Genomic DNA, 18,638 nt, shown 5'->3' on the forward strand with positions numbered 1-18,638 from the left:
CCAGCAATTCAGGCCCAGATCCAACACTATTAAGTGACCCCTCCCCTCACAGTTGGACTACTTCTTCCCACTCCAAATACCTTTTAATTACCCCTTTAAAGCCATCCCTTGTTGCGGTTGCTGCCTCGCTGGCAATAAAATCCAATATTTTGCAAATGATTTCAGAAGAAGTGATAGTGGGAATGGGACTGATTGTTTGTTCTCACCCTTGTGCGTCAGCCATTCCTCTGTTTTCCACCTTGATTTCACACTCTTTGATCATAGAACTTAGAATAACCTGTGGACGACACAACAGAGACACATGAAATGTTACTACCTTTGTCATGAAAAAAACGGAATGATTTAATCAAAGATTTATTTTTGCAACGCCATGGATACAATACTTGCAAACATCATGCTGTTAACCACTGGAGTGGTACAAGACAGGTGGCATAGTCTAATTATGTTCCAACATCACTGAATAAAAAGCTTTTATGCATTTGTATGTTTTAATGCGTGGAAGTTCCACTTTGGAAAATAATTCTTGTTCTGGAATCTGGTATGCAGACCTGACAGACAGAGCGGATGTGTATGGAGGAAAAAAATGTAATCAGCTGATCATTAGTCACCTTGGGAAAATGCTCACATGAAATGGTACGCTTGAGATTCTGAGACACAAATAAAAATGGCAGACGTGTGTGTATGAGTGTGTCTGAGAAAGAGGTGGAGAGTCAGACTGTCTGTCTTCACCAAGACTATGTAAGAAGTTCTGAGAAAAACACACATAAAGAAGGAGACTCTCTGGTCCACTGGGACGAGCTGCTAAACACATGCATGCATTGTGAGTGGAAGAGCCGGTGTCTGAATATGTGTATGCAAATCTCCCCCTCACCCCCACCCCACAGGAGTGCCTCCTAACCTCATGCTCAGGAGAGAGCTGCTCCATGTCGGCGCGGAGACACCTGAGGCCAGGCAGGAAGTGGTTGACCATCACCTCCTCAGAAATGACTGCACAGGAAGTTAAGGACGGGAATGATCCAAAGCACCTTGCGGCACCATATATGAGTGCATTACTATTCATACAGTAGAAATCACATCGGGGCGGCCATGCAGGTTTCAGAAATGTGGGTGTTCACTTTAAAATTGAGTAATCTGGGAATGAAAGAATGAAAAAAAAAAAAAAGGACAGCAAAAACAACCCTTACCTGTCCAGACATTCTTGTTTTTCTCACTACATGTAGAGGCATAGACATTTAAAAGCTAGTGTTTTCAGAGCCAAGATGTTAAAAACACTGTTTGGATAGTGCTTCCAGGCATTTCCAGATGTGTGGAGTTTACTTAGGACTATTCATATTCCTTTGATTGTACAAATATATGTATTGCTATACCACATTATGTTGACACAAACCTAGATTTAAGCACAATACTACTTTGTCCAGGAGTGTGTGTGCGTTATGCCACCTGTCATTGCCAGTTTAGCTGTATGGGACGCAGAGTGAACAGATTTATATATTTTTAGAGATGGGAATGAACAATTTCAGAGCCGTCAGATTGATTACACGAGAAAGAAGTGCAGTGGGAGGTAAAGCCTCAGAGGTTAGGGCTATACCTCCTGGACACTACTGCACTGCACAATAACAGCCTGACAAAGATCCACAGGAATGAACCGCAGACCAGCTGCACTCTGTCTGTGTGTGTGTGTGTGTGTGTGTGTGTGTGTGTGTGTGTGTGTGTGTGTGTGTGTGTGTGTGTGTGTGTGCATAGGGTGTGGTTGACAGAAAAAGTAGAGTAGAGAAATAGAAAGGAAAAAAAAAAAGAGTATGAAAGGAGAAATAGTGAGAGAGGAAACAATCACAGAAGAGAAAGGCGACAGACTAAGCAGAGGTAGAGTAAACGTGAGTCCTATCCTGGGAACTGTTACTAACGATTGGAGTTGATGCTCAGCCCTTCCTTCATCTCACGCGCGTTCTCACTCTCTCATCCTTTCCTTTGCTTAACCAACCCTGTAATTACTCGAGCCCCAAAATGGAGGCAGCTTATTTTCCCTTTCTCCTTCTGCCAAATGACAGGCAGACTCTGCCAACACACACACACACACACACACACACACACACACACACACACACACGCAAAAAAGTGCCACACAGTTCAGCCGGCACATCTAGGAGCACACCTAAACAGTGCAGCTAGCGCTTGGCCCGGTATTCTAACGACCTTCCCTCTGACTCACTGTTACGATAGCGAACCCTGAACCCAAGCCAACCTTGACACAGACTTTGAGTAAATCCTTTGGAAATACATACAGGGCAGTGAGCTGACCTTTTGTAAGACGTGAACTGAATTGCACATTGTTCCCCTTAAGATTCACAAGTTATCTGGCTGTTACGCTTTTCAGTAGAGTATATAGCTGTTATCAGAACTATAAATGAAAGTAAATCCAAGCGGACCAGTGTATGGCCCATCTAGTATGACCTCTGGAAGGATACAGCAGCAGGAGAGGGCGCTGTAGGCCTCAAACAGCTGGGTGGCAATGTCGATCCTCTTGCTCTCCGCCGTCTGGCTGTTGTTAGCCAGCGCCAGCTTGTGAAGATGTGGCAACACGACTAGAGGAATTTACAGACATAAAGTGAGTGCACTTGAAAAGCAGCCGCAACGTCAAAGCAAAACAAACAAATTAGACATTGTTCACGATTGGAAATGTTATGTATTTGTGTCTTTCACGTACACTCGTCTCTAAAGCGCGGCTCTGCGTTCGGTCCAACTCTTCCAAACGTCCTGATGATCTCCATGTGCAAAGAGTGCTGATCTTGGTACTGAGGGTCTTCCAGGAATGACGCCAGCTGCATTTTTACACGCTCCAGCAGCTACACGCATGCACAGAAACTATGTTTAAACATGTTTCATAATGATTTGCGCATTCATTATGATTATTATTCAATCAGATTCATAGTCAGCTTATTAGAAAATGTGCAGCTAGTTTCCTACCTCTTTTTGTGTGACGGTCTCCATGATGGTACCAAAGGCAGGTATAGTTGATATCCTCACTGAGCTAAAAGCACCAGGAGGGCAAGACAATGGTTTTACCATTCATAGTCACTGGAATCACTGTTTTAGGTATTCTCCCATTTCTCAACACGCTTTTTAGCATGAATCCAATATTTCGTGCCAATAGTTTGCACATTCATGAAACAACATTTAAATCATCAGATCATTGGGTTTTAACCACATTAACCACAACTTAGACGGCCTCAGGTCATGTCATTTGTAGCTATTTTGTGATTTTCCAAATAATGCTACTAATGGAGTTAAATGTACTGGAATTATTATTTCTCTGCATATTTGGCCCAGTAGGAATTTGTTCTAAAACCACAAAGAAGTGTGACTGCTTTAGTTTTGACATATTCTAGGATTATGCAACTATAGTGATTACTTAGTAATGACCACGAGTAGCTCGCTAGTAAGCTCAGGTGTTTGCTCACGGAGTTGATTGCCAGTTTAACAGCTAAAAGCTTTGTTGATCTAGTAAGTCTGTATTTGACTGGGCAGTTTTAACGATGACCATCTGCTACTATTGAGATAAGTTATTTTCTTTATACATGTTTAAAAACCTTCCTTGTATTGAATAACATGAAACTTGCTAAACATTGCTTATAATATTTGACCCCTATGAACACTAGATTAAATACATCAGGAAAATATGCAGCTACTTTTTTTTTAGGGCATCATTCAATTCAAAACAATTAAACAAATATGAGAAAACATAATGCAGAATAATAATATCTGAAAATATTCAATGATTATAATGGACTGTGAAAAGCAAGATTAATGGGGTGCTGTTAGGGTGATGTTAGATAATCATACCACTGTCAGCAGGAGCTGGAAAGAGATACACTTGAGCCATCTTGGACTCGGAAGATATGAGAAAGACATTGTGCCAAAAATATGAAGATTTTAAAAATAAATATATGTTAAATCTACAAGTTGGGTCAAGTGTGCACCCATTAGCATGTGCATTTCAATACAGAGAATGATGAGATGGGCTGCATTCCAACAGTGTCGCCACTAATTCCATTATCTTGGATAATCACAAACATGTGAGCTAAAGACACGCTGGCAGCCCCAAAAAAATGTTTTGCTTGTAGGAGAGCTGATCTTTGAATAACTGTCAAGGCATGGCATGCTTACACAGCAATGACAAGGACACATATGTGCCACAAGATTGAACTTGGAGAGATTTAAGTAATCATTGTGACTCTAGATCAGGCGATCATTGAAGACGGGATGCAGGAAGAGAAACAATTTACTTCAGGCTTCAACATCCTCTTCCATTGAATGTTTGTGGTGGTTAAATAATATGCCACTAGTGTACTTCAGATGTCCTGAAGGGTTCTTTTTTTTTTTTAAGTGCCCATTCAAGCTCAGCGAAAACAAAGGGAGGACACTGCTACACTGTAAGGATGCAGCCCACAAAATGACAACGTTTACAGAGAGGTTTTCTTGTGTCGATTGACTCACAATTCAGGCCCACTGCACAGAGTTATAAGGGCCGGAGCCGCACGACGATCTACTAATGCTTCACTCATGCCTCGGAGAACCAACTGCAAACCCACCACACAGCATGATGAGAGAGGGAGAGGCAGGGTGGGAGGAGACAGAGACAGGAGGGAGGGAGGGAGGGAAAGATAGAGGGTAGGAGGAGAGAGGTAAAGGAAAGATAGAAGGGATGATATTGAATATATAGAGAGAGAGATATAGAGAGAGAGAGATAGAGAGAGAGATATAGAGAGAGAGAGATAGATAGATAGAGAGAGAGAGAGAGAGAATAAAACTGCAAAAGACGGGGCGAAGATAACCAACCAGTAGCTGGCAGATTGGTCGGGAGGAGGGGCCCTGCTTAAACGGAGTACGGTGGGGAGGAAGATGGGGGGGGTTACAGATGAGCATGCTGGAACTGTGCTATTGCCGCATGCAGACAATGTGCACTCACATCTGGACAGGTTAGCGTTGCAGACTGATGACTTGGTGAGAGCTGCCGTGGGTACGAGTTGCAGATTAATGATGTGCACATGCAGTGTTAGTGTAAACAGCGGTTGGTCTGAGCCTGAACCAACACAGGAGAAACTCCACACAACAACAAAAATATGCCATTCAAAAGGAAAATTAAAAATAGGGACCAGTGGAATCTGAAATTGTAAAATTTACATCGAATGGAGTAAAGTATTTATTAAATGAGGTGTCTCGAGAAATTGTTTGTGTACTGGATTTGCTCCTGGCAGGTACAGACTTGTTTCAGTGCGATAGTTCTCAGGCGGCAAAGAGAAGGGGGGAGAGACGCGGCGCGGTTTATTGTTGTTGTTGTTCCACTTACATTTCAGGGTCGGAGGACAGTGTGATGAGAGCCGGCACCACTCTCTGAGCTACCAGCGTCTCATTCACCCCCTTCACCAGCAGCTGATCGGATTGGATAGAACCAGCCGTGATGTCACAGAGGTGGGCGGGGGCATTGGGACAAGAGCGAGCAACACCGCCAATAGATAGAGAGGAAAAAAAAAAGAAAGAAAAAAAGAAGCAAAACAGAAAAGGGGAGGGAAAAAGTAAAAGAAACACAAAAAGATAGGAAGAAAGTGATATACTATGACAAGAACCATAGCTGCGAGGCACGGAACGGCACTGCATATATCAAGCACACAATCACACATACGCAAACACACACACACACAGACACTCACACATACATACATACATACATGCACACGCATGTATGCAGAAGGAATGGCAAAGCCAACATAACTAAACTGCACAAATACTTTTACAGTATGGTGAGCATAAAGCTGTGGGCATTTTTCACAGACTCCAGGTCAGATTGTTATTTAATTCAGTTCAAATTGATAAAACAGATGAAAGTAAACTAATCTGATCTGGGATCTGTGGTAAAGGTCCAAATAGCAACCCATAGTTTTGGCAATGGTGGACAGCTAGTCACTATGGAATGGTGACAGTAGGGTGTGTTGGGAAAGGGCAAGTAACTCACAAAACAGCAAGAGGGGGGGTTGGGGGGGGGGGGGGGGGGGACATGAATACAGCCTCCCACTCCTCCTCCCCACGTTTAGAATCAACACAGGCCGGATCTACTGCCATACCTAGACCCTCATTCCAATATTTGACCTAAAGTGTGCACAGATCTCAAAGGACTGGGAGATGTGATTTGTTATGGTTGTTCAGGCCTGGACATTTGCCTTGGGAACCTGGCCAGGTCAAAAACAGGGAAACAATCGACTTCCCTAAAACATAGTCAAAGTATTATATTTCAATAAGACTTGAAATACCAAAGAAGTACAAAAATATTCATGAGAAAACATTTCTGATTAAATTACTCTTTCCAACAACATTGAAAAGGAACAGACCTTGAACTCTTTCGACTTTACTTTCAGGTTGCTGACTTCTTCTCTGACATGCAGCAGATATTTTTGTAGTCTGTTGTGAGACCAGTGCACAGTGACGGGTCTGTTAACTCTGGGAGGGTCGAGGTATACAGTTGGAACCAGGGCGCTTATAAGTTAGAGAAGTCATAGTTCACACTCATAAGATAGGGTAGCTAAATATTAAAAGCATGTTAAACAGCAGCAACAGCAAGCAGAGCTAGCACATGTACAGCAAAAATATAAGCAGACACATTATATATATATATATATATATATATATATATAATGTAGCACTGCAAAATTTGTTTATGACTGAATTTTAGCTTAATAATACAGTACTTATGATTTAATTTAAAATGTATTGTTTATTATAATAGAAAAAAACAAAACTTTAACAGGATAATAACATACAGTCAACAAATTAATGTGAATGACCATTTTATCCATAATTGTGAAGCCATGTTTTAATCTACTGGTATACGATTTGTAGTAGAGTTATCATATATATATAATATATATAAAAAATCCAAAAATCTGACATTATGTGGTGTGTGTATGTGTGTGTGTCTTTTCTACCTCAAACATCCGTGCTGCAGTACAACGGACCAGTGCAGAGGTATGGACTACCCCATACCACAGAACAGTGAGCAGCAATTCATGGTATACCGGGTTGGCACTGAAAAGAGAAAATGAGATAAATACTGGGTAATAATTTTTACACACGCTGAACAACTGCGCTGCAAATCAATTAGATTATATACAGAAGAAAGTGTGTCGATGCAAGAGATTTCTGTTTTATGAAAAGAAAGAAACACAAGCAAAGTAAATACAAATGCAACCGAGTGAATCTGCTGATGTGATGACATTTTCATTACCTGGACCATTGTGAAAGTTTGGAATTAAATCAAGTTTCTTTCTCCCTCATACTGCATTAATTCAGATTTGAAGAGCAGTTACAGTACTCCAGCATGTGATAGTTTTCATTAAATCAATGCTCTTTTTGAAACTTCCTTCGCTGACAGAGTTAACGTATCAGCCACTAGAATTAACCAACTTTTATGAGGGTCAGCATTGTTTATATTGCGATGATGTCGTACACATATTTGTGTGGTAATATTACATTATAAAAGGGGACCTTAAAATAAAATTGTTATTTTTCATTTACATTTTTATGTTCTCGATGAGCAGAAACAGTGGTCCAGTGTGTGTGTGTGTGTGTGTGTGTGTGTGTGTGTGTGTGTGTGTGTGTGTGTGTGTGTGTGTGTGTGTGTGTGTGTGTGTGTGTGTGTGTGTGTGTGTGTGTGTCTCACCCCAGCTCTACAAAGGAGGCCTTCAGGCTGTCGAGAGGTGCCTGGGACAGAGATAGCGTCGTCATAACATCCTCCAGGAAACCCACCAACAACTTGCGATCTTCGTCCTTCACAGAAATAATAGAATGTTTATCAGTTGCATCATGGAGGCAACACAAATATTAACCTCTACCTTTTAATATGCACACATGTGTGCAAAGTTCTCCAGATCAGTAAGAGTATTTTGGCACAGCAAAGATCTTTTGACACTTTCAACACAAGTTGAAAAGGGCTTCTGAACAGGTTTTATTGATGTGTTGTAGAGAAAGTGTTGTCCACAGGGATTTGCAAATGCTGCATAATTTAGTGAACCTAAAATCCCTAAAATGGCGGCTTGATGTGTGGATTTTCCCTTGTAACAAAAGAATAATTACCCAAAATGTAACGTGGTTCACATAATATAAAATAACATACACAAAAAGAATAGGGGCTAAAATACTCCACATGTCAACTGACTACCAGGAAAAAATTATTGACGTATTGACTGATTTATATTGCAACACCACAAGGTGACTCCTGAAATGAATGGACTTCAAGTCGCCTGCTATTCGGCTGTGGTCTGCTATTTGCATACCTGGTTATAACAAGTCAGCACTCCAGTGGCATAGATGGGGACTGTGGCTTTGGTGAGAATATCGTTCCCGGCTGAAGATTCTGACAAGAGGAAAACAAAATAGAATGAAGTAGGAAAAATAATCCAGAGATAGACATTTCCCCGTGTACACAATTGTGAATCAAGTTTGACACATATTTACTCAAACAGCTATTCATCATCTGTTTTTGCCCAATTAATCAGGGGAAATTAAAAATACGCAGTACATTCTAATATGATAGCAGTCAGTTACAGTCTGTCACATTGTGACATAAACAGTCATAAACAGTCATGTTACTAAATGGCATTTGGTAACATGACTGTTTGTGTCACAATGTGTCTACAGCATGCATTACATTGTTTTGGGTTTAAAAAAATAAATAAAAAAAACTACTGAAAAGGACAGTTGCAATGTAAGGGTCACAATGGCCTAAACGCAAACTGGGACCCAGTCCAAAACACATTTCATAAATGGCCACAATACCAAAGCTAAATCACTTGGCAGACAACTGAGACCAAGCACCTCATAACTACAGAAACATGTCCGGAATTGAAAAAAAGAAAGAGGGGAACACCCATAACGGGCCCCAAATAGCTTGTTTACATCAACAGTGTCTGCGCCCGAACTCCACCTACAAACAGTCTCTTGAGAGAGCTGAGGAAATCTTACAACAAATGTTTGTGTAGGTCTAATCTGCACTCACCAACATTCTCTTCAGATAGTCGGAGGATCTCTTGAAACTGTGGTTTGACCTGAACGTGGAAACAAAATGCCATTCATAAATATAATTGACATTTACTTTTCAGTACTATTTCACAGTTGTACGGTTCTCATTACCTCACAGAGTTCAGAGAAAGACTTAACAGGTACAACTACTGGACTAACAGTGACTCATAGTCAACCCCTGATAAATAACATGTTCACTATCCGCTCCTAAATGCAGCTCACTACAGCTGTGTTCTAAATCAGATGCTCATTCATTATTCTCCAGATGAATAGATGGTGTAGTAAACACATATTGTAGATACCTCATGTGAATGCTAGGACACTAGATTTCTTACTAGTGCATACATTTAAAACTTAGAATTTAGACACTCGAAATGGCTGAGAATAAATATATAGTCAATGTATGAAGGAATTGAACATTTGTGGGCTCTTTTGGGATTTTTAAGTGGAGAGGCAGAGTTGAGATAAGGTGAATTGAAGGAGACTACTCAAACTTCCCTAGGTTTTACCTTAGTGTTGGTAAAAATCTTGCCGAAGGTGCGACAAAGCCTCCAGAAGAAGCGAGAGAACTCATGTACGCAGGTCGATGACGTCACATTGATGCGACCAACGATCTCTATGAGCTGCGGAAGGCTGGAGACAGCAGACAAATGGAAATCAGTGTGCGGGATCGTTTGTGTACGCTTTGGTGATACCATGTACAAAGACTTTACGTGTGTGTGTGTGTGTGTGTGTGTGTCTCACAGTTGGTTGACCACCCAGAGCAGGCTGTCCCAGCCAGTGGTTCCTTCCTGCTCTAGCTGGTAGTCGTAGAGTAGCAGCAGGGCACTCAGCATCTCTCTACTGCCGATGATGGTTGCCACGTCCTGGAGGGGAGAAGCTGGCCTTGGGAACCGTGTCACTACAAGACCAAAGGCACAGGAACAGAATGGAAATTAACTGCTTCAAGAATACTTCTACATCTGCCCTGTGTGTGTTTGTGTAGTTGTCCTACCCTCTATTGCAGGTATGTCTCCGGTGAGTTTGGCTCTGCTGGTGAAGGGTGCGTTCTGCAGCACCACAGCAAACAGAGGAGGGATGAGAGACTGCAGGGCCGACAGGAACATGTGTAGCTTGTGTTCATCCAGACCATGTTCTCCTTGCTACAGAAAGAGGGAGGTACAGAAGAGAAAAGAGAAAGCAAGAGGGCTGAAGTGCAATGTATTATCTTTCTGTGCAGCGATGAGAAGAATCATGGAGGCTATCCATATGATGTTTCCATTTAAATTTCCCTATAGGGTAGGCTACAACAGTACACATATTCAAAATGCACATATCTGTAGTATTGGATAGTTCCTTTCAATGTTAATGATGATTTTCTTGTACATATTTACAGCATATTGCTATACTCTGAAACATTTGCTTTTCCTCTAGTTTACTGCACATTACACATCTTGAACAAACCGTATTTGTGTGTATCATTTGTATGTCTTTGACTCAACAAACTCACGAGGGGGTGAGAAAGGCTCTCAGGTTTTAAACGCACAGGCACTTACCATAAGTAGTTTCTCTATACGCGCCAATAGAGAAGGGATGAGGGCAGTTTGCAGGGTGCCCAGCTCTGTGGTCCAGGCAGCAAATGCAGGAATGAAGACCTGGTGGACTGCACTGACGACCCGCTCTGATGGGTCCCCAAGTGACAGCAGCATCAGCTCAACACCCTGAAGGACACACACATTGATGTGCATAAGGATTTACCCACAAACATTAACAGAAACAGCTAAATCAATCTTTAGGGCTGTTTTAACATTTAGTTTTTTTCACATTAATGTTAAAATAACTGTTTTATGACCAAAAGAAAGTAGAACCCTTTATATTAAGTTCTGACACGCTTTCCTATCGTAACACACCTACCTGGGAGTACTTGTCAGAGTCATCTATGTAACCCATGATGATACCCAGACTCTTGACCACAGCCTCTCTGACCATGTCAGCCTTATCCTCAGCGAGCATCTGCTGCAACATGGACAGCACCAAGGAGCTACGGATCTCCTTCTGCAGAGACAGAGATAATTCATTCATATTGTATTCACCTATATATACATATATAAAAATTAATAATTGCTGTGTGCACAATGTTTTCTTACGGGCAGGTATGGTGCTAAGGCTCCACAGGACTCAGCCACCAACAATCTCCTCTCTGGATATTTGTGGTTAATCTGCAGAAGAACAGACAGACTTAGAGGAAAATGTTTTAAAAGAAATACAGGAACAGAAGTTGAAAAGGGGAGAGAAGTAGACTGGAGGGCAGCCACCGTGGAATGGAAACAACTGGAGTATCATCAACATGCTGACCCTGTGGAAACCGCTATTGGTCTTTCTGGGCAAATTCTCAGCCTCCAAACTTCTGGAAGCTGTTTTTCCCATAAATGTGTTGCATGAGGTGACACAGGTGGCAATGAAAACAAGACAGCTATCACATAAGTCAGGGACACCATGGAGGTAGTGATAGTGGTCAGAGTCAGAATATGCAATTACAACAACAATGAATGGTAATCTCACTAAATACAAGACACAACTGAGAATTGTTTCTAATAACTTGCACTACAACATTTACATGAACAGAGAAAAAAAACCCTTATAAAGTGCCATTTAAGTGTCACAGGTGGAGGATAAGCGCTTCTTGTAAGAACATTGCAGAAAACCAGAGACAGCACACTCAATAACAAAGACCACCTGCAGTGTGTGTCCTGTACCTGTTCCCAGCACTGAGGAAGTAGTTCAGCCTCAACACGCGTGGGACCCACGTGCCTCGCAAAGGCAACACACCCCGTCAAGATCATTTGTCTTTTGGGAACACAACAACAGGATATGGTCATGTAGTGCCTCACGATCGTGGAGCTTAACAATGGTACATTGGTAAGAGGTTGATCATCCATCATGATAAACTGACCATATTGCTTCGTCTACAAACACAAACGTACGCACCTCTGCTCATCATCTGGCCTCTTGATTAGGTTGAAGAGGATGTGGAGGAGCTGGTCCCTCTCTTTAGACTCTGGGTGAAGGCAGGCGGTACATAAGATGAGCGGGATCAACTCCTGAAGGAGAAGAGATGAGAAAGACACAGAAAGAGAAGTGGCATCAGTTTAGATTACTTTCCTGATGGGAGGGCACGGCTGAAACACAAAGTGAAAGGAGTGTCGATAGCAGTCAAGCGGGCCTGGAAGTCCATGGAGGACGGGGAGTAGAAAAGGGTGAGACAGTATTTATTAAAGAGAGGAGAGAATATGGGAAAGGCACAGGGAGAAACACGGGGGGGCATCTTTGAAACCAACAGGAGTCCGTTAACACCAGTGAATACATGCTTACCTTCAATACCTTGTTGGTGTTATACCGTGACTCATTTGGCTTTGGAGTCACGTACGTACAATGAGAGCCATTAACTGTAGAAACGTAAATAGAGCATGCACACACCCAGACAGAGCTGCATTTAGACAGACACACAAATAGACTGTTTCAAACTAGTTAAATGTTAAATGCAGTAGCTGAGAGGAAGTAATCTTGGACCAAAGCTGTCCTCGCAACAGCATGGTAATGAAAAGGTCTCTACATATTGCACGAGTTGCCCCCACTACAACACAGTTCTATGCCAGAGTTCAGATAGAGTTTAAGGACCTTCTTGCCAGAGGGGAGAGAGCTCAGCTGCCCTTCATAGAGGGCCTCCATGGCAAAATTGTGGTCAGCCCTACATTCCAGCCACACATACCCAAATTAGAGAGTGCACACAGAGTTAAAAATATGTTTTTTTTCGTTATTTTCTTTCCAACAAACTTCAATTTTTTAGAAGAACGAGTAAAACCCCAAGGCTGGACCGGCATATGGACCTGACAGAGACGCTTGGGTAAAGACAGGCTGTGATGAGTCACTCCCTAAATAGAGGACCAGCCCTCGGAAGTCTGTGCCATGTTGGCTATCTTTTAAAAAGTAAAAATATGACATTAAAGTATCAGTGGGTCATTTTAAGTGGTTACATGATAAGTTCAATATGGGTGAAATCCGTTCAAGCGGCAAAAACCAGCTAAGTAAGAAATGGAACTGTCACGTTCAATAATACCCTGGCCTGGCCTCTAAAAAAATACCATACATCTTCACAAGAGACATTTTTGAGGACTTAACAGCATGGCCTGATAAAAGAAATAAATAAAGAAATTCAGCACACGCTGATCCTGTTCTATTTCTGTTTGAACTCCTGTATTTCTGATGTTAAGACTCCTTCACGGGGACAAACATCTGACCGGTCCTGGATAAACATTGTGGGCAGGTAGAGGACCCTGAGGCCAGGGGGCCTGATGCTTTACTTCAAAAAGCAGAGCGACTGCACATTCCAGTCCAAGGACCACTATGTGCTGCAACAAAATGTTGTTCATTTCCACATTCTAAATCTTACAAAAATGTAATTAATTTTCCCATTCAAATAAAAAAAAAACACCTGACATTAAAATATAAATATATATATATATATATAAAGGAAATTTCCAAAAACAGTGAAAACCATCTCTTTGTAAATGTCCATACATATGCAGTATCACTATGCCTTACAATCACTGCTGTTTTAATGCACAGATTTATGTGAAAGGACTCGACAGAAAAATCTAAAAAAACGCCAGGAGGAAGACGGCCTGTACCTTTTGGTGACACAATTTCTGTACCATGTATGCTTCACGAAGGGCTTATTACGATTATATGAGTAGCCTTTGGAGCTGCAACAGTCCTACAATCTAATTGCACTCGTGAGTGATAGTTGATGCACTATTGTAAGCTGATGTTTGTGCAGGTTGCGCCGTTAATATTTTATTTGTGACCTCCTACATCGGCTTCTGCCCTCCAGGTGCCTTTTCTTTTCAATGATCCATTCTAACCTTCTACCGCATCATCAGACAAACCCTAGCTGGAGTACAAAGACACGAGTTATAACGTAACTCCTAATGTTTATTCTCGTAACAGCCCTGATAAAACTGTCAATGTTCTTTGTCTTTCCAGTAGTTTGTTAAAGATCACACGTAATCTGGCCAGTAGAAAAAGGAAGTCAATCCTGACAGGATACAGTTACTCTCTTCACCACCACACACACCCGTTACTGTATATTAAATTGGATAAAGAAAGCCGTGCTGTAAAGAATTACCCCAAATCAAGCCTTTGCCACCATAAGGAAAGGAAAATACAATCATATTGCATTAGTCTACAGTACAACACAGTATGTTGAAGAAAAAACAATGTTTAATGATTTACAGTGTCTGATATTACAGCCAGGTGGCAGGCAGAGTTTTAATGCATCGTTCCACCGTTTCAACTCAAACACCTTTTGTTCTTAAGTGGGTGTCACATTCAGACTAAAGGTGTGCCTCCACTCCAGGCTTGTGGTGGTAGGAAAGCTTCAAGTTACACGATGGAAGTGTGCAGCTGTGTGTGTGTGTGTGTGTGTGTGTGTGTGTGTGTGTGTGTGTGTGTGTGTGTGTGTGTGTGTGTGTGTGTGTGTTCAATGTCACGGTCGCTGAATTTAACGGATATAGAACAAAGTCCACACCACTCAGACCCAGAGGCTTAAATGCTCTGTGTTTTAATCTTTGTCATCCTCTCCCCCCGTTTGTTTATCCTGATTTTGCAAAGAGATTAAGTTATCCCCAACTGTCAGAGTTTGACTAAAGCAACATAACCACTGTGATATGCAAAGCAGCCCGACTGGAAACTAATCCAACCAGATTTACCTCTTTCAAAACACTCTATTTTGTGTCTTATCTAGGTTCAATACACTGCACAAAAGTCAAGCACATAGCATTTGTATACACGTGGAAACACACAGACACAGATTGCATGCAAGCAGTTTTTTTTTTTTTTTGATGAAACACCTGTGCAGGTGTCTGCATCACAGCTTGGAGGGAGTAATCCATTTTAAAACCTCCTTTCCTTCTAACGGCATAAACAAATAATAACTCACATTTTGCTCTTGACAGACAAAGCTAAAATGTTCCCTGACAGGTATTTAAAACAAGTTATGTTTCACATTTAGTAAGGAAAACAAATACATCACAATAATTAAGCTACTTTTAATAAGGTTCTATGTATTGTTGCAAGATTAATTAAAATCACTCCAAAATCTCAAACACCACAGCAAAATAAATCAGACAGGGAACCAATAAGAAAAGGAGCAAAGACACATACAGTTGACCCGCCCACTGTTAGGCTACAACTGCATACCTTAAGCCATCTTTGCAAATCAGTTCATATTTTAAATGTATATTTACATTGTCATATACCTTTTTAAGACAATGCAAGACTGCATAACAACAAGTGCAAGCACAATGCTTATAAATAAAAATATTATGGCAGGCCAGATTAATGCAGCAGCAGACGTAGCCAACAGGAGCAGGTGCATAAATTACATGTTTTAGATCCATAGGTCATGTGGGAACCATGCAGATGAGTGCGTGAAAGACTCACCTGGCAAAGATGTGCAACCATTCTCTAGAAGAGAGGCATGCATGAGAGTGAGAGAATGAGTGAGACGAAAAGAGAAGAGTAAAAATAAAAACCATTGAAGGCAAAAAGGACAGCAAACATGAGTGGGGGACAAATACAGCAGAGGAGAAACGATGACGACACTGGTGAAAACAAACGCCATCATAAACGGAGGTGATTGATTTCCCAATCAATAGATAGACACAAGTCAGCTGGGTAGTTGCAGGTTATGAAAGTCTATGATTGGCACTGCACATGTCTGAATGAGCTCTTTATTCATACAGCTGGCAGGCAAAAGACACAGAAAGATCCGGGGTTAGCAAGCAGAAAGATGCTCAATGCAGCATTAGCACATACAATTTGATACTTCAGTATGACCGGCATAAACAAATCAGAAATCACACTTTCTAGGCCGCTGCCAAGAACACTGGAAGCCTCTCCATGGTCTGAAACACTACATCAATTGTTAGTTGGATTTTGGGAATGCCTTGTGGCACAAACCAGGGAGAGGGTGGTGTTCTTTCAAAGCAAACAGCACTACATTTTCCTCTCAATAGCAGATGGTAAAATGGGGGAAAAATAACTTTCACCGTGTTCATCCCCAAAGCTCAGGGTGTTTGACTGAAGACGAAGAATTGATTTGCTGCTCGTCTATGAAGACATAGTTTGAATGGGATTTATTTACAGGCTGAAGGTGACTGTCCTCTCTACAGCTTTCACTTAAATTCCCACCTTACTTAGCCCTGCTGCAGTATGTGTATCTATTGGATCGTGCAGAAGCCTGTGATATGATGACAATAATGAAGGGTGTGCAGGAGAGGAAGAGCAGCGGCAGAAGTTGGGTTACCTCTCGTTTAGCAAGGAGGACGTTCGGGACGATGTGAGGGAGGCAGCGGCCCAGCATTAACATCACACTCTCCTCGCTGTCTGCTATACGAGACACCTGGAAATGAGAGGGGCATTATGTACTGTACTGTACGAGGTCATACAATTACTCTTCTGCATGAAAATGGGCTGACCTCTGCTCCCAGGCGGCTGTCGGAGCACATTCTGCAGAAGGACAGCAGGGCTTGCTGGAAGGCCGGGGATAACTTTCTGCGACACCACAAACAAAAAGAGCAAAAAACAGTCACTGAGCTATGGAGACTGGCCTGACCACTGAATGATTGAGTGCTGGGCCGTCCAGCCAGAGAGCTTAGCGGGGCCACTCTCCCATGTCACTGCTGTGTTTTTTAGTGGAATAAAACAAATACAACCTAAAGATAGATGGAGTTTGGCTAGAAGACATTAGTGTGGACATTCTTTATTAGGAATAACCCCTTGAGATGTGCCATCTCGTTTTCATGAGGTCCTCAATGACAATTATACAATACAAGCACAATTAGACAAAACATTTCACAAAAACTTAAATAACAACAAGATAATTAAACAAAAAAAAGTATAATTATAAATATGAAATAATAAGACATACACAATCTGGATCATTCTTTCAGGTTATAGAAAAGCATTACTGTCAGTGATAGCGTTAAGTAATGAAGCCATAAGACATCATTATACAGATGTAATGGATATGCACAACTGATCCTATAATAGGAAGAAGCATTTTTTTTCTTCTTTTTAAACAGGCGGAAAGATGCTATGGATCGAATATTTACCGGTAGATTATTCCGATCAGTGGGAGCTTTAAACATTAAGGCGTTTTTAGCGATTGATTTGTTAACACTGTGACCTGTATTTTGCTGCTAAGTTTTTAGGACTCTACATTGATCTGATAAAGGGGAAATATATGAAAATATAAAAAAGGTACATAAAAAAAAAAACCCCACAGTAGTCCATTCACCAGATGATTCACTAGATGTCGGTGCTCTTAATATACTACAGCATGGGTGGGATTATGGTAAGGACAGTTTGTACCTGACCAAAAGTCAAAAGTGAAATCCCCACCAGGGCTGCTTTGTGCTCAAGAGGGCTGCCAATCTGTTGTAATTGTCCATTGTGGCTGCATAAACTGAGCACTACCTCCGTCTAGTGGTTACATTGGGTAACTACACTGAGAAGGGGCGTGAGGCCGTAGCCGACATGTAGATGCAGAGTCTACTGAATATCTTTTTCTGTAGTCTATTTCAAGTACCACCTGAAAAACCTGTATGGATTGAGTTCGAGGAAGTAATTTAACTTTCTTACTTTGGTGCAAGCAACACCGACAAATACATCATTACACAAGAATTGTCAGTTCTTCTAGTGTCTATCTGTCGATATACAGGATTTTCAGGACTCACCGGTTAGGTTGAGCAAACTGGACAGGAGGCCGCTTCTTAAGCGTGTTAAGGGACTGTGTGTGAGGCTGTGAAGGAGTAGAGGAGAGGTCCGGTTTAGTTTCAGGCTGTGAAACCCCCCGCATGTCCAGATACTGGCCGTTATCTGTAGGAGGCTGAGGGTAAGACGAGGATAAATTGGAATTAATGGGTCAAATAATCGGGCCTCTGTCAAACTACAGCAACAAAAAAAAAAAAAACGTATTTCATTCCAGGACACTGGTACTATTAACATAAGTCTGTTCATAACATATTCAAATTAACCACCTACCACAGAGAGAGGGTCAGTGGAGGATGTGGTGGTGGTGGTGGATGACGAGGAAGGGTGAGATGTATTCTGGGAGCCCAGGTCCAGAGTGGCCGAAGGCGGGGAGGAGACAGTCCTCTTCAGTGTCTGAATCTCACTGTGCGGGTTAGGTGAAAGGAGACGTGAAAGGAGACAGTCAGAAAACACCACATCACTCTTATAAGTGAAGAAGGGAGTCAACAAGACAAAAGTCTTCCATCCAAAAGTAGTGGTAGAACAGTTACCTCAACAATTTGGGATTGTGGTAAAGCAAATCTTTCTGAATCGTATTTATTCCACATGGAATGAAAATAGATTCCACTAATGTAACAGAACAGTGTTTCCTCTGTAATTCAGTACAACGCTTCGGGGAAATTTCCATACTGGTTCTACCTCATGGCCGGTGTTGGTCACAGTTACGGTAATAATGTGTACTGAAGTGCTGAATACATATCCAAATTTTCATGGAT

The 18,638-nt window shown here is 41.6% G+C and overlaps 1 protein-coding gene across 3 annotated transcripts in view; it reads right to left on the reverse strand.

Annotated features, from left to right (window-relative positions):
- Positions 1-18,638, reverse strand: part of relch (RAB11 binding and LisH domain, coiled-coil and HEAT repeat containing) — a gene marked incomplete at its 5' end in the record, with an annotated part of 30,544 nt that overhangs the window by 2,022 nt on the left and 9,884 nt on the right. Inside the window, 23 exons of one of the 3 annotated variants that reach the window (XM_079234555.1) lie at positions 207-277; positions 899-987; positions 2,466-2,582; positions 2,705-2,843; positions 2,965-3,028; positions 5,348-5,430; positions 6,978-7,077; positions 7,712-7,818; positions 8,325-8,404; positions 9,047-9,095; positions 9,579-9,702; positions 9,814-9,970; positions 10,064-10,211; positions 10,605-10,769; positions 10,963-11,103; positions 11,196-11,267; positions 11,805-11,895; positions 12,037-12,149; positions 15,550-15,573; positions 16,415-16,510; positions 16,587-16,662; positions 17,847-17,998; positions 18,160-18,286. In XM_079234555.1, coding sequence (XP_079090681.1) covers positions 207-277; positions 899-987; positions 2,466-2,582; positions 2,705-2,843; positions 2,965-3,028; positions 5,348-5,430; positions 6,978-7,077; positions 7,712-7,818; positions 8,325-8,404; positions 9,047-9,095; positions 9,579-9,702; positions 9,814-9,970; positions 10,064-10,211; positions 10,605-10,769; positions 10,963-11,103; positions 11,196-11,267; positions 11,805-11,895; positions 12,037-12,149; positions 15,550-15,573; positions 16,415-16,510; positions 16,587-16,662; positions 17,847-17,998; positions 18,160-18,286 — 2,385 coding nt within the window. Of the gene's footprint in view, positions 1-206; positions 278-898; positions 988-2,465; positions 2,583-2,704; positions 2,844-2,964; positions 3,029-5,347; positions 5,431-6,977; positions 7,078-7,711; positions 7,819-8,324; positions 8,405-9,046; positions 9,096-9,578; positions 9,703-9,813; positions 9,971-10,063; positions 10,212-10,604; positions 10,770-10,962; positions 11,104-11,195; positions 11,268-11,804; positions 11,896-12,036; positions 12,150-15,549; positions 15,574-16,414; positions 16,511-16,586; positions 16,663-17,846; positions 17,999-18,153; positions 18,287-18,638 lie in introns of all 3 variants that reach the window. The other 2 variants (XM_079234553.1, XM_079234554.1) reach the window with 2 other exon arrangements.

The sequence above is a fragment of the Taurulus bubalis genome (assembly GCF_910589615.1).
Source record: "Taurulus bubalis genome assembly, chromosome: 18".
NCBI classification, from domain to species: Eukaryota; Metazoa; Chordata; class Actinopteri; order Perciformes; family Cottidae; genus Taurulus; species Taurulus bubalis.